The 16,295-nt window shown below is 44.5% G+C and overlaps 1 protein-coding gene across 2 annotated transcripts in view; it reads right to left on the bottom strand.

Annotated features, from left to right (window-relative positions):
- LOC126416221 (suppressor of cytokine signaling 2-like) overlaps nt 1-8,940 on the bottom strand; it is a 307,587-nt gene extending 298,647 nt beyond the window's left edge. Inside the window, exons 1-2 of one of the 2 annotated variants that reach the window (XM_050083822.1) lie at nt 8,789-8,938; nt 8,367-8,474 (exon numbers count right to left, since the gene is read on the bottom strand). In XM_050083822.1, the coding sequence (XP_049939779.1) occupies nt 8,367-8,384 (18 nt within the window). In that variant the 5' untranslated portion in view covers nt 8,385-8,474; nt 8,789-8,938. Of the gene's footprint in view, nt 1-8,366; nt 8,475-8,788 lie in introns of both variants that reach the window. The other variant, XM_050083823.1, reaches the window with a different exon arrangement.
- Between the last annotated feature and the right edge of the window lie 7,355 nt (nt 8,941-16,295).

The following is a 16,295-nucleotide window of genomic DNA, read 5'->3' as shown; positions in this document are numbered from 1 at the left end:
GCAGTTAGGGGGTATAAAGGGCTTACCCGACAATGAATCACGCAGACCAGTATTCAGGGAGCTGAAAATAATGACTCTCTCTGCAATATTCATATACCACTGTCTGATAGACACCAAAGAAAACCAGAGTAACTTCACAGTAAGGGGGGGGAGGTACATTCACACAACACAAGAAATAAACATTACATTGACACGCCCCAGGTAAGGCTAAAGAAAACCCAAAACTGCCATAACTACATGGGGATTAAGCTATTCAACAACCTGCCTATAACACTGAGGGAAATGCCAGTACAGCAACTAGGGAAGAAACCAAAAAATTGGCTGATTCTGAATACAACCTACAACATTCTGGAATTCGAAGAAAACTTGAGACGCCTCCAGAATGAAAGATGATTACAGCATGTAGTGAAAATATAGGCGGTATCATATTCTGTGGCAAATTTGATCCAAGGAGATGTATAACTGTAAATATTTTTGTTTTCTGGATACTTTTTAAAAACTAATTGGTACCTTTAAAAAAGGAACGTGTATGTCTTGAAAGGAGGATATAAAATGAACATCAACAAAAGCAAAACGTGGATAATGTAATGTAATCGAATTAAGTCGGGTGATACTGAGGGAATTAGATTAGGAAATGAGATACTTAAAGTAGTGAAGGAGTTCTGCTATTTGGGGAGCAAAATAACTGATGATGGTCGAAGTAGAGAGGATATAAAATGTAGACTGGTAATGGCAAGGAAACGTTTCTGAAGAAGAGAAATTTGTTAACATCGAGTATAGATTTAAGTGTCAGGAAGTCGTTTCTGAAAGTATTTGTATGGAGTGTATCCATGTATGGAAGTGGAACATGGACGATAAATAGTTTGGACAAGAAGAGAATAGAAGCTTGCGAAATGTGGTGCTACAGAAGAATGCTGAAGATTAGATGGGTAGATCACATAACTAATGAGGAGGTATTGAATAGAATTGGGGAGAGGACGAGTTTGTGTCACAACTTGACAAGAAGAAGGGACCGGTTGGTAGGACGTGTTCTGAGGCATCAAGGGATCACAAGTGTAGCATTGGAGGGCAGGGTGGAGGGTAAAAATCGTTGAGGGAGACCAAGAGATGAATACACTAAGCAGATTCAGTAGGATGTAGGTTGCAGTAAGTACTGGGAGATGAAGAAGTTTGCACAGGATAGAGTAGCATGGAGAGCTGCATCAAAGCAGTCTCAGGACTGAAGACCACAACAAGAAGAACATGTATGTATTGTATTGTGTTTTGGTACCTTTTCTTGTATTTTTTGACGCTGTCTATTGCAACACCAAGTTGTTTAACGACAATAAAATTTGATTTGATTTGTTAAAAAAAGTATATTGCTCGCAGCTACGTATATCTCGCGAAGAGACCATGAGGATAAAATCAGAGAGATTAGAGCCCACACAGAGGCATACCGACAGTCTTTCTTTCCACGAACAATACGAGACTGAAATAGAAGGGAGAACCGATAAAGGTACTCAAGAAACCCTCCGCCACACACCGTCAGGTGGCTTGCGGAGTATGGATGTACATGTAAACATCGAAGAATAGTAATGATGCTGTGACGGAAAGCGTCCGTCAGTGGCAACTCGGAGGACGCCGTCTTTCCACAAACACAGTGATGCCATTACCTCATGCGCCCTCCACTTTGTCCTCAGGCGGCCTATGAGCACCAAAGCAAACTGAATTCTGCGCGAGGCGGCAGTCGCTCCAGAAAGCCGCGGAGAGCGTACCGCCGAGGGGGTCGAGTGCTGTCCCCCTCCCCCCCCCCCCCCCCCCACCTCTGCCGTCCCTCACCAGGACCGCGACCTCAGAAATACCTGGAAACACGCTGACAGGCAATTTCTGGAAAACACAATACCGGGAATGCCAACAGCACCGCGACGACGAGAACGGTGTTGCGACTGCAGCGGGTAAGTATGAGGGGAGGGGAGAAGAGAAAGAGAGAGAGAGAGAGAGAGAGAGAGGGACAAGAATGCAGGTAGCGAGCGAGCGGAGCTGCTCCGTCAAAAACGGTACCGTCGGCGCGGCCGAGCGCCCTCGGTACGCCCAGGTATAACCACAGCCAGCGCGTGGTCCGGTCGGCGCCGTGTCGATTCTGCCCTGTCACCTCTTCGCACCGAAATCTGACCGCAGCGCAAGGCCGGCGGCGCGGCGCGGCGCGCGTACAAACTGGTCCCGGCTGCCGCACACGTGCGTGCAGCCGGGACGAGGCGGAACTGTTACGTAAGCTCCGCGCGCGTTCCGGGAATTTACTTTAATCGAAACCGGGCAAGCCGGTGTGTCCGTTAATCTTTCCCTTCCGAGAAGCGACTCGAGGTGCGAGAAAAACAAGGTGTTTTCTTGTTTCGCCTCTCTCGTTTTTACTACAGCTTTATTTGCATTGTGTTGCAGCACAGATACAGCTGGGCGGGTAGTGCCGACAACGCAGTGTCGGCTATTGGCTGGCTGCTGCTGCTGAACGTCTTCTCGGATAGCGCAGCCTGGAAAGCACGACCTGTACAAAATAGGATTTGCGAGTCCACCCCACTCATAACGCGTTTTAATTTTTCTGTTCCTTTCGTGTCGCAACTCGGTAAACTCTACTCGCAGACGCTGCATCACGAGACGGTCTATTGAAGGGTTTCCCAGACGGTGGTATGCGTACCACAGGTGGTTCTCAAGGACAGCTGGCATGCTTAAACACGTACTGATATAAATTAAATTCTCTCAGGCTGCTTTATTTTTAACGTGAAATGATAGAAAAGTCATTGATAAAAATCGCATCTGTATAATGTTAAAGAACATGGAGTTGCCGTAGCATGTTTCGGACTGTAAAGAGGAGACAGGCAAATTGGATTTCACCCTTCCACCCGCCCCTCCCCCTCCTCACCGCGCGTCTCTTCATTAGGCGACGCTGCTTTGGGCGGAAATGTTTCGCACGCTTTTGACGTTGGCGATATTTAGATCGTGTCTTCTCGGTGGCTATTCGCGTTTTCCTGCCGCTTTGCAACTGCTGAAAACGTACGCGGTGTATCAGTGTGCGGTGCTGCGGTAGTCATTACTCTGTGAGTGATTTATTACACTTATTGCTACTTTACATCTACATCTACATTTATACCCCGCAAGCCACCCAACGGTGTGTGGCAGAGGGCACTTTACGTGCCACTGTCATTACTCCCTTTCCTGTTCCAGTGGTTTACGGTTCGCGAGAAGAGCGACTGCCGGAAAGCCTCCGTGCGCCCTCGAATCTCTCTAAGTTTACATTCGTGATCTCCTCGGGATGTATAAGTAGGGGGAAGCAATATATTCGGTGCCTCATCCAGAAACGCACCCTCTCGAAACCTGGACAGCAAGCTACACCGCGATGCAGAGCGCCTCTCTTGCAGAGTCTGCCACTTGAGTTTATTAAACATCACCGTAACGCTATCACGGTTGCCAAATAACCCTGTGACGAAACGCGCCGCTCTTCTTTGGATCTTCTCTATCCCCTCCGTCAACCCGATCTGGTACGGATCCCACACTGATCAGCAATACTCAAGTATAGGTCGAACGAGTGTTTTGTAAGCCACCTCCTTTGTTGATGGACTACATTTTCTAAGGACTCTCCCAATGAATCTCAACCTGGTACCCGCCTTACCAACAATTAATTTTATATGATCATTCCACTTCAAATCGTTCCGCACGCATACTCCCAGATATTTTACAGAAGTAACTGCTACCAGTGTTTGTTCCGCTATCATATAATCATACAATAAAGGATCCTTCTTTCTATGTATTCGCAATATATTACATTTGGCTATGTTAAGGGTCAGTTGCCACTCCCTGCATCAAGTGCCTATCCGCTGCAGATCTTCCTGCATTTCGCTACAATTTTCTAATGCTGCAACTTCTCTGTATACTACAGCATCATCCGTGAAAAGCCGCATGGAACTTCCGACACTATCTACTAGGTCATTTATATATATTGTGAAAAGCAATGGTCCCATAACACTCCCCTGTGGCACACCAGAGGTTACTTTAACGCCTGTAGACGTCTCTCCATTGACAACAACATGCTGTGTTCTGTTTGCTAAAAACTCTTCAATCCAGCCACACAGCTGGTCTGATATTCCGTAGGCTCTTACTTTGTTTATCAGGCGACAGTGCGGAACTGTATCGAACGCCTTCCGGAAGTCAAGGTCGTTAATGGCCCCTGATACGAAGAAAGGTTGCGTCTGGAACCGGAGTGTGCGTATTACGAGATGATTACTGATTACCACAATTGTGAAGTTTAACCGTATTGTGGAACTTAACTTATACGTGTCCGCCCCGGTAGATGAGTGGTCAGGGCGATGGAATGTCATGCCAAGGGGCCCGGATTCGATTCTGGGCTGGGTCGGAGATTTTCTCCGCCCAGGGACTGGGTGTCGTGTTGTCATCATCATCCCATCCCCATCGACACGCAAGTCGCCGATGTGACGTCAACTCAAAAGACTTGCATCAGGCGAACGGTCTACCCGAAGGGAGGCCCTAGCCACAAGATTTAAACGTGATCGTGTTTTAAATCAACAGTGAAACGATTTTTAAGACAGGAAGATCCTTCTAAGGACGCATTTACAAAACGTAAACCAACGCCTGACGACGAGTATGGTGGTAGCTACTTACAGTTTGGCTTTACAATAAAGACCGGTACAGAAACCAGTGATAAACCAATTCCACAATACGTTGTATGCTTAGCAACGCTTTCAAATCAAAGCGCGAAGCCTTCTTTATTAAAACGTCGTTAAATTTCTAATCACTCTGAGTTGGTTGGGTTGGGTTGCTTGGGGTAGGAGACCAAATAGCGAGGTCATCGGTCTCATCGGATTAGGGAAGGACGGGGAAGGAATTCGGCCGTGCCCTTTCAAAGGAACCATCCCGGCATGTGCCTGGAGCGATTTAGGGAAATCACGGAAAACCTAAGTCAGGACGGCCGGACGCGGGATTGAACCGTCGTCCTCCCGAATGCGAGTCGCAACTCTGACGACGTCTTGTGTGTCTGGACTGTGTTCACCTCGCTTTACTAGGTCTTAATTAATTGAGACAATTAAACGCAGTGACAAACAGTATTTCAAAAACAGCACATGATGAGTATACGCGGACACGACATTACAGACATGCCTATGTGCAGCGTAACAGCAATCTGCAGAGAATGGGCAGCGATACCCACAATGACAACGAAAATAGTGACAATGAGGAGGAACAGGAGGAGGAAGCTGAGATGTGATAGTAAGTAAGCAAAAGTGCTGGCAATCTAGCCAAGAAAACACCAAATGCTGTACATTATGGGTACCTAAAGTAGTTAATACATAGGATTAGTAATAAATAGGATAAGCAACATTATTTCTCTACTAATAACCATTTGTGTGTGTGTGTGTGTGTGTGTGTGTGTGTGTGTGTGTGTGTGTGTGAGAGAGAGAGAGAGAGATTGGCGGTCAACGGCTCGAAGAAACCATTCCGAGGTATTCACCGTCAGTCACAATCGGTGATGGTACTAACAAATCTCTCATCTATCCTATCTTCTTTTTATGTTCTTCTTAAAAAACAGCAAAATTTTATTTATATTTCAACCTTAAATTATTATTTTGAAAAGTATCATTCTTTGTAAATGTTGTGGATAAAACAAAAGGAAAGAAAACTGTAAAAAGACGAATTCTAAGATGTACGACCTGTTTTAAACATCAGGTAAGAGGTCTATAATTTGGCAATAAATAAATAAATAAATTTACTAGGTCTTGTAGGTCAATGTTTTGAAAACTTCATACTGTGCGTAAATGACTCCTCTGTACGACAGTATAGTGGATGTCTAAACACCTTTCATCCGTCAAGTTTCCAAGCTTATTTTATTTGGCAACCAGTTTCAGCGTTTTACTACGCCATCTTTAGGTCCCTGACCGGCGTGTAAGAAGAATATACCTCGGCTGTGATCAAAACAGGGGCCAGCAATATTTTGCTGCAGTGATCACTTTCACCGTCAACGTGTTTTGATCACAGCCGAGTTATATCCTTCCTACACGCCGGTCAGGGGCCTGAAGATGGCGTAGTGAAACGCTGAAACTGGTTGCCAAATAAAATAAGTCTGGGAACTTGACGGATGAAAGGTGTTTAACTTGAAATCCTCTATCGAGCAGCCGAGACCCGCAACCATCTCTACAAAGATGGACATACGGAGACGTGACAGTGTATCTGTTAGGCTCTCAGTCGTGTGTACTGCTAGAGTTTCAGGTACTGTCTAACGTCACTCCTGAACACAGTTTTTCTGACTGCCGCATCACATGTTAACAGAGACTTTGCAAAAAAAATTACCAATTTTGCAGAAACCAGTCGCAAAATCATGTTTTATTTATTCACTTTTGCAAATCGATTTCAACTGATTAACAGCCACCATTGCTGCTTTCAACCAATATGTGCCCTGACTAGTACTCAGGTATTGGTTAATGGCTGTTAATCAGTTGAAATCGATTTGCAAAAGTGAATAAATAAAACATGATTTTGCGACTGTTGCTGCATATTTGGTAATTTTATGGTTTATGGTCGCTGCACGACTTGGGAACCACATGGGGCCCACCATTCATAAGAGACTTTGCAGTAAATTCCCCTAAAAGTATGAAGTGTATACAGCGGTTTCACAAAAGTCAAGAATACAATCAAAAATCACATACATAGGTGATTTACATAATCAGATATCACGATTTAAAGAAAATGTGTCTGCCAAGCGGAATTAGACTAGTAGATACAAATAACACAACATAAGTAGCTGCTTTTAAGTTTTTTTTTTTTTTATTTACAGTAAGTTTCGGAGACTTTGCTCCATCATCAGGTGGGGGCATCTGTGTTTAACTCAAGTACGCTGCAACTGGGAAGCCTGCAAGTATTTTCTTCGAGAGCACTGCATTCGAGCTTAACACAGTCAGTGGTTCCAACGAAAGTTTGTAAACAGTGAATGCGTTAAGCTTAAATGCAATGTTTATGTAGTGTTTTATTTATACTTTAAACATTCAGTCACGGAAATAGCTTACAGTACAGGTGGGCTGGTAGAAACGTAAATAATAGAACGAATGTTCGAATAAGCAGTAAAAACCTTAAATGTTATTTTTTTTCTCTCGTAGTATCACCCTTGTGCGGTACATATGTGCTTATCACTTCGTACAACGCGTATTTGTTTCAAGTCTTTTGAAAACTTGAGTGGAGGTTCGCTGACGGCATGTCGTTTACTAACCGTGATTGTCGAGCTTTAAATAGCGTCCATCGTGACACGTGACCCCATTCTTAGTTTACGAGCGCGGAGAGCAATTAATCAAGAAACCAATACTCGACGTACGAGAGGGAAAACAGCACATTTCAACTGCAGACAGACTGCTGATGTCAGCTGAAGTATTTTGCAAACAAAGTGTCCTGGCTAGGATTGCCCGTAAACAAGTTGACTATTATTATCTCCATCGTATAGTTCCTCACGCAAAGGCAAAATTATTGCGAAAGCAGAAAGAAATGGGAGAGTTAACACCATCTGTTAACGGATGAAATGACTTCCGCACACTTTGGAGAATCACGTGGAAAGAAAAAAAAACTAAAAAAGCAATATATACAAACAAAACTGTAAATAATATGCATGCCTTAATAAGTATATAAAATCAAATTATGAGAATTAGTAAATAGAATAAGTTGCTGCTTTATGGTTGTTTGTTTTGAGGGAAGATGCTCTGTTTCCTGCCTTAGCGTGAAATCAGTGTTTGCAAACTGCGATGCCAAACAGCTGACCAGCCAAGATCCGTGTCGTGAAATCAAAACACAAGCGACTGGTGTACAAACAAGCTCATACTGCTCAAGAATCTTGGAGAACTTAGTAGCTTTAAATTATTGTGACTCTAGTGATTCTAGAACAGTTTAAAAGGTGGAAATGAAAATGTGAATTATAGGGGCACTCATATCTTCTTTTTTTAAAAAAGTATTATTCGTCCACAGGACTGCAGGTTCTATAAGCGAGTCAAGCAAGTGCATCAAATTTAATGTGAAGAACTAGAAAAATAGAAAAAAGATTTCATTTGTAGACGATTGACACTGAATGAATACCTCAATCCCGTCCCTCAATAAAGACAGCACAGCGAATGTACTTAACTTACTTTTGCGGTCATGCGAACAACAGAAATTTATATGGCTCTTTCTAATATGGGTATTGGTTACACAACTTTGACAGTTTTATTACTTTTACTAGCGTAAAAGTAAAACTTGAATGAAAAGAACGGTCTGTTCGCTAGTAATGCGTTGGCTATTCGAAAAGAGGTCTGTTAAACAAATAAGTGAAATGTACATTCGTTATACTAAATTACAAACGTTGGTCAACATACCAGTTCACACTCGATCATCCCGGCGTGTTTTATGAGTTTTATTCCATAAACTTCCTCGGAGCAGACTTGCTGTCAGTCCTTCTCACAAGTTTTAGCGTAAAACAATATCTGCAATACAGAAGAAAAATGACCGATTTCAAGGTGTGATCGATTGAGGAGTAGTACATCCGAATTTCAGATACACTCAGTTTCTGGACGATGTTTCTATTCTTAGCGGGGTGACATACAAATTTCGTCCGTGTTTGTAAACAGTGTGTGCTAGGCTATTATTTGTCATCGGGTGGGAAGCGGTTAAGTGGCGGTTACTTTGACGGGCACCTCGCCTCGTTAAGGCGACCTCGTAAGGCTCGGTTTCGTGTGTTGTGTTCACGCCGGCATGTGAGAAGGCGGTGCTAGGTTTTGTGACTACTGTTTTTACTCACAGCGTTCTGGTATATCCAAGTTAGTTATTGCGTGAAGCATTCACGAAGCTTTGCATAGTCCGCCGGAGGAAACGGTTCACGGTCGCGGCACTCGCGAGCGTTCAGACTGCACGGTTCCACGGCGACACGCGGTCTGTTGTTATCTCAGTCGCGGAGCGCGCACTTCGTGTGTCGGCTGCTCGGCCGCTGGTGTGGCACTGAGGGCCTGCCGGCGGCGGCTGCCGCTCACAGCTGCGGCGGAGGCGAGCTCGATTCCCGCGCCGGCCTCCCCCCACCACGCGCCGGGCCACTGCCCCCTTGCCGCCTCCCCGCCGACGGCGCTCCGCCGTAATACCCGCGCGACGCCCGAGGCGGCTGTGCTGCCGGCGTCTGTAGGTGCGTCGGCGCCCTCGCCGAGTCGGCGACTCCGAGTTAGGAAGGCGCTCTGCACGAACCCCACTAACGAACTTTCCGGGCTATTCGAGGATAATATTCGTGGGGTGCACTTTATGGGATCGGTGGCCTCATGTGGCTCAGATAGGATTCCACTGATTATTTATTTCAAGTTTCTGCTACCAGTCACTTTTTATTTTATGCGCAATCTAACATAACGCAAAGCGTTTCGAACATGTTCTGTTCATCTTCAGGAGTTTATACATACATACATACATATATACATAGAGAAATGTTACTTAAAAATAAACAGTCTTAAACTAGATTAGTCTAGAACACTTTGTCCATTGTTTTTACTGTACCTGTGGTGTGGCATTTGAGGGGAAGGAGGGGGGCAGTGTATGGCTAGAAATCGAAATCAGTTATGTCTTCTACTGGTTTTCTTCTTTGTGGTTGACTATGTATATCACAGCCTGCATAGGATGCATATAGATCTGCATCAGTTATGTGTTACGAAAATAGTGTTCAAAAAATGGTTCAAATGGCTCTGAGCACTATGGGACTTTACATCTGTGGTCATCAGTCCCCTAGAACTTAGAACTACTTAAACCTAACTAACCTAAGGACATCACACACATCCATGCCCGAGGCAGCATTCGAACCTGCGACGTAGCAGCCGCGCGGTTCCGGACTGCGCGCCTAGAACCGTGAGACCACCGCGGCCGGCGAAAATAGTGTGAAAGGCCTTTGTATGACAGTTGATCACACTATTTTCGTAACACGTAGCTGATGCAAATCTATATGCATCCTATACAGGATGTGATATACATAGTCAACCACAAAGAAGAAAACCAGCAGAAGACATCACTGATTACGATTTCTAGCCGTAACTGCCCCCCTCCTTCCCCCCAAATGCTACACCACAGGTACAGTAAAAACAATGGACAAAGTGTTCTAGACTAATCTAGTTTAAGACTGTTTATTTTTAAGTAACATTTCTCTGTGTATCTATGTATGTACGTATGTATGTATGTATATATGTATAAACTCCTGAAGATGAACAGGACATGTTCGAAACGCGTTGCGTTATGTTAGACTAACCATAAAATAAAAAGTTACTGGTAGCAGAAACTTGAAATAAATAATTATCCCACACAGTCACGGTTCACAAACATAGCCATTATGGCAGAAAATAATTAGGAATCCAGTGTTCGATGCTCGATAAAGAGGAGCGGGGTGTCACAGTTTGCTACGATCTGCGCGATAGCAATGGAGATACTATCGAAGACGGTGCTGCGAAAGCAGACTTGCTTAACACAGCCTTCCGAAATGCCTTCACAAAAGAAGACGAAGTAAATATTGCAGAATTCTAATCATGAACAGCTGCCAACATTAGTAACTTAGAAGCAGATATCCTCGGAATAGTGAAGCAACTTAAATCACTTATACTAAAATGTAGACTTTCACGGCCGGAAATGTAATGTCCACTATAATAATCCGGGCTGTTATGCCGTGCTCGGTTGATGAATTCTGTGTCAATTCCCAACGTTTCGCCCCCGTCTGCGGGGGACATCTTCAAGGGGGTCTGTAGCTCGATGGAAGGTCCGACACACCCACTGGCTCGCTACTGACTGCCGCTAAATTCCGTGTCCGCGCGCTCCCGCGCCGGGGCGTGACGTCACGTGTTTTGAAAACGTCAGTGCAATTGGCCGCTGTCCGTCGCCGTCGATCGCCGTTGCCATCACCCAGTAGTGGACGGGTGGTACACATCTTCTTCAACACCGGCATCGGCACCGATATCGGTGGATTCCGCCGACGACAAACATCGGCCGAAGGCGGGCGACCTTGCCAAATCAGCACGGCATTACGTGCGAGGCCACACTGTAGCCGATCCCATCGCCCGAACGTAGAGACTTCGGACGACGATCGCTGAAATTCTAATAAGTCTGTTTTCTTCGGTCAAACCGCCCGACGTTCTCACCCACGAAATATGGACGCGAGAAACTGATAAATTTGTTCCAGGAAAGAATAAGTTTATGCAAGCCTGAGGCAGGAAATATCGTGATCGGCATATAGTTCGGAATATATAGACTGAAAACGCACGTTAATTCGTAACCACAAGTTGGCAAAATCTTTATTGGAAATTTTAGGCGTAAATTATAACGTCAAAAAATAATCTGTGCAAGTGAGAAGGGTGGCGTGTTTATGCTTATAGTCACTGTAGTGGAGCTTTTTTGGGTTGTGGTAGTTTGACATTAGCTGTCTACAATTTATTTGCTGCTTAATGGCGTTTTAATGCCAGTGGGGTGCTGATTCTGCTACATGAGGTAGTCTGCAAATGTGGTGTATGGTATGTACTTCCACTCTTCTGTGTTTTAGGTGTTCAGAGTATCTTATGCTAAGCCTTACTCTCGTCTTTTACGCGTATAATGTGACAGTCATTGATGGCTAATTAACGTAATTCTGCAGCACTTTAAATACATACAACGAAACATAGTGTTTGTGACTTGCTTTTCAAGGTCACCACGAGTCATATCCATAGAACTTTTCTGGTTGTTACGATAACTGAGAACGGAGTGTGTAGTACTCGATCGTTATTTTCAAGACAGGTGTAGCTCGTTCGCATCAAATCGGCATTATTTTAATAGAAAAATACGCAATGCAGCACTACCTCCAATGTCAGATTCGTCGTGGTATGCGTTTCGCCTTAAGAGGTAGAATAGATTTTAACATAACCTAACCTTCTTGACGCCGCCGAAAACTGTCAAAGCAGGTCTGATGCACTGTCGGGCGATGTTATCGGACGATCTCTGGCGACGGCGTCCGGCACCAGTTGTCGGTGCACTGTGAACGCGCTCACACACTGGCGATTTAATCGTACGAATCGGCCTGGCGGCGGAGTCGCGCTCTTTATAACACGCAGTTCCCATAAGTTCTTACACACTGGTGATCTGACCGTTGTGCACACATCCACCGGTACCCGCGTCCGGCCGCGGCGATTCATCCGCGTTCGTCCCTTTCCACACGTGGCGATCTGGCAGCGTGGTTGCAGAGGGCAGGGGTGAACATTGCCGCCTAGCGTGGCTGTGCTGTAGACTTGGCCACTGTTTCTATGTTTCGATACAGTGTGTCGATACGTGGAACTGTTTCAGTGTTTCGGAACGGCTGTGGTTCACTGTTTGGAAACAGTGGTGTTTCATTCCGCCCCTGTCTCGGATATCCGGACCAGATTCGATCTCGAGCCAGACACAGAAACTGTATCGTTGTTTCAAAATAAAGCTGTTTCAGTCCACCTGTGCTTGGAACGTACTGATTGTATCGAAACAGTGATGTTTCATTCTGCTCTGTGTCGGACGAGATTCGGGCTCGGCACAGGTACTGAAACACAACATACCACTTCGTGAAACACTTTCAAGAGTGTCGAAATCGTTTTGAGAAGCAGTAGCATGAAGCTTAAGATATCCGAAAATAAAGCTTCGTTTCTAGATGACTGTCCTATTCCGAAATGGCGTAACATTTGCTTTATAAACATTAACCAAACAATAAAACAACGCATACTATTCACATTCAAAATAATAAATATGTGAAAATCATTCAGTTAAATTACACTTTTTTTTATAACATACGTTTCTCTGTTCAAGTACAGTAATCATATTAAGAAACGCAAGTAAGCCTAGAACATTTTGAATAAAAAAAAGGCGTAGAGTGACAGTTATTATACATATACATAGCTTTAATGTAGGTATAAATCTGTTTGACATATCACTGATAGTGCAATGGTGAACGGGAAGGGCTGGGAAGCATGGTGAATTTATAGTTACGGTTCGAAACACCTTGAAAGACAAAAATTTTTCTGTTATATTTTGTTATTTATTCGAATTATTTGGCGTTATTTGTGAGTCTATAGTCACTGTGCCTATTATCCACAATGATTCCCTTTGTGTGCATGGGAATTAGCAGGATGGGTATATTCCCATACTAGCGGAATGTGGGGATCCCAGTACCATATCCGTTGTTTCTGCAGTTCGCTCCCACCTCCAGTTCCATTCGTGATGGTTCTTCTGTCTTAAGCTACGGCCGTCCTCAGCCAATTGAAAAGTATGAAAGTCACACGACACGAAAGCAGCGCATTTGCTGCATGAAATACGAAACTGCCAAGACGCCTAAGTGATAGTTTCATACTTTCTGCGATATGATTAGCGCTCTCGCACCTCGTTTGTGTTTATATGGACATACCTATACAGTAGACATTCAAGATGATAAAATGTCTAGGTTTATTAGATTACAAAACACAAACTGTTTCACTGTTTCGAAACAGCGTATCGAAACATTACATTGTACTGTTTCATTTGTTTCGAAACAGTTACGTGTTTCAGTTTGCCCATCTCTACTGTGCTGCAATTGTCGTCTGTTAGCGCTTTGTGATTGTCGAATCACGTGCATTTTCTGCGTCATTCCAAAGACTTTAGTGCTCTTTGCTGTTGCAATAATGAGTTTCGACGTAGATCATTTCACTATTGAAGTAAAACATCGTCCTCCTAATTTGGAAGTTTTGGATTGTAGCAGTCGGATAGAAACAAGCAATGTTGGGAGGAGATGTGTAAAAACTTGTTCCTGACACTGAAAATTGTGTCGGAGAAAAACGTATGTGGTGTGTATTTGTGCTGGCATACGCTGGCGCCAGCGCAGCATGCGGCACAGCGGTTACGTGAGTGTTGACAGAGGCCAACGACAAGACTCAGCCGCCAGTACTTACGATCGCGGCAGCGGACCGGAGGGCCAGTTAGCCAGTCACTTAGCCGGTTAGTTTGAGCCTGTTACGTCGGTTAGCCTGATTTTGTACGCCGTGGAGTCTCAGCGTGGCACTGAGACTGAGCCGCAGACAGCCCTCAGAACAGAGACAGGCAGCGCGTAGCGACCTCGTAGTGAACATAGCGGACTTCTACTTCAACTGCATGGAGGCTACGTGGGCAATACAGAAGAGAGCTTGTACCACAGCACATGGAAACTTAAGTTAAGTAGCTCTTTGTTTATGAATATGGAACCCAGTTATTAATTGCGTGCAGCTTGTGTTATAGGACGAGGATACCGGCCACCAACCAACATCCTCTCCTTGCTTCTCATGGTACAGCTCTACAGAGACAACGAGGCGACAGAAAAGAAGCTGAAGAGAGTACGGCAGTATTATTTTGTTTATTATTTATTAGAATACATTTTATATCCTGTTCATTTACCAAGGAACAGAAACTTCAGTGCTAAAAATGTCGTCTGTAAACTTACAGCCACCGATGAATCATATTTGTGGTACTCTCATTACTGGAAGCGAGTCACCTTTTCCAAACCTATCTGCCATGGATTGAAACAGTCCCTCTGCATCTTGTAACTCTTCCTCAGTCTCTGTCTCGCCCTTCCTGCAGATTTGTCCATGTGATCAGTCCAATTTACAGAATGAGAATTTCACTCTGCAGCGGAGTGTGCGCTGATATGAAACTTCCTGGCGGAGTAAAACTGTGTGCCGGACCGAGACTCGAACTCGGGACCTTTGCCTTTCGCGGGCAAGTGCTCCAACCAACTGAGCTACCCAAGCACGACTCACGCCCCGTCCTCACAGCTTTACTTCTGCCAGTACCTCGTCTCCTACCTTCCAAACTTTACAGGAGCTCATTAATAAGTAGTTTCATCTATTACCATCATTAGTTTCAACTTAATGTGTGTTTATTCAGATACGTCATATTCTGACACATGTACATCCCATACACAAGTGCTCACTTGTTGCTGATGCAATTAAGGTTATGATCTTCATTCAACATACAGTGTGATTAATGATCGCGGACTCTTACTCAGACTTTATGTCTTCAGTTGAGAGAGTAGGATAGTCATGTAGCTTGTGTGGTTGCAGCCTTCATATATGTGCGTACGAGAGACTGACATAGTCAAACAGACGGATGTTCCAGACGTCATGCACACAAGCATTTTTAGTTAGCTTCAAATGTGTACAAGAGTGGTTCACAAGTTTTCCGCGACCATTATCCCTGAAGGAGATCAGATTGTTTCCAATACCCTGAATGCCCACCCCAGTGGCTGTTCAGCTATTTCAGTGTGCTATATTCGGCCCAGTTATATACTTGGTTATACTCCCCTCGACCCAACCATGGAAATTGCAACAGGGGGGAGAAGGGGGGGGGGTGTCTGTGGCGCAAAGACATTGGAGGTGCCTGTGGCCTTGCCTCGTTGAATGCACCGGTTCTCGTCAGACCACTGAAGCTAAACAGCTTTGACTGTGGCCAGTACTTGGATAGCTAACCGCTTGGGTACCCCATATGCTGTTAGATGCTTTTCCTTTCGCAAAGGAGAGAACAGGTGGTGGCTCAAAGTTATTGATCACTAAACTTTTCGTCACTGTCCTGGATTAAATTCCAATCCTGTCCACAGACTATTATAAAATGAGGACATGTGACATTGTTGATGATGTCAGTACGTTGGATGGGGACTTTGAGCTCAGTAGCCACCTTGTGCTTTTCGATAGGAGTAGTCAATCTGCTGGCAACAGGTTTCACCTTCTCCCTTCTTTCATCATCATCATACAACACGAACGTAACACCACACTACACACGCTCATTCAATCAGCTACACTTACCAGATATACTTAAACGCATAATTTTCACACTTTTCGAAGGAAAGGTGCCATTGTTAACCAAGAATAAAAGAAACCTTTTCAATTAGGTGGCTGCACCTGCCCTTCGGGTTAGGGCTGGACAAACGATACTTGCTTTCGAACAGGCTCAAGATTTCCTGATACGCCACAGCGTTCGATGCAATATCGAGCTTGTTCGAACAAGTGAGTGACATTTGACTCGCGAGGCGCAAGTGTGAGGGATACACATGAAACTGCTAACGAGCCACAACCATAAGTTACGGCTCTGTGCTTAAAATTTGATAATTTCGTGAAACAACGGAGAAAATAGCAGTAAATTCCACCATAGCACAAACTCTTACTGTGTTTGAACAAATTTACAATACGACTTCTCGGTAGGGCCGCCTCATTTTCTTATTCCATTTACTGGCGTCACTAACTTCCTGCCTTACTTGCCCGTGAGTGGCAGCAGCAGCGCGTATCGATAAGCGCACTGTCTTA

This window comes from Schistocerca serialis, chromosome 8 (genome assembly GCF_023864345.2).
Source record: "Schistocerca serialis cubense isolate TAMUIC-IGC-003099 chromosome 8, iqSchSeri2.2, whole genome shotgun sequence".
In the NCBI taxonomy this organism is placed as follows: Eukaryota; Metazoa; Arthropoda; class Insecta; order Orthoptera; family Acrididae; genus Schistocerca; species Schistocerca serialis.
The sequence above is the reverse complement of the archived record's forward strand: the minus strand, read 5'-3'. Positions and strand labels throughout refer to the sequence as shown.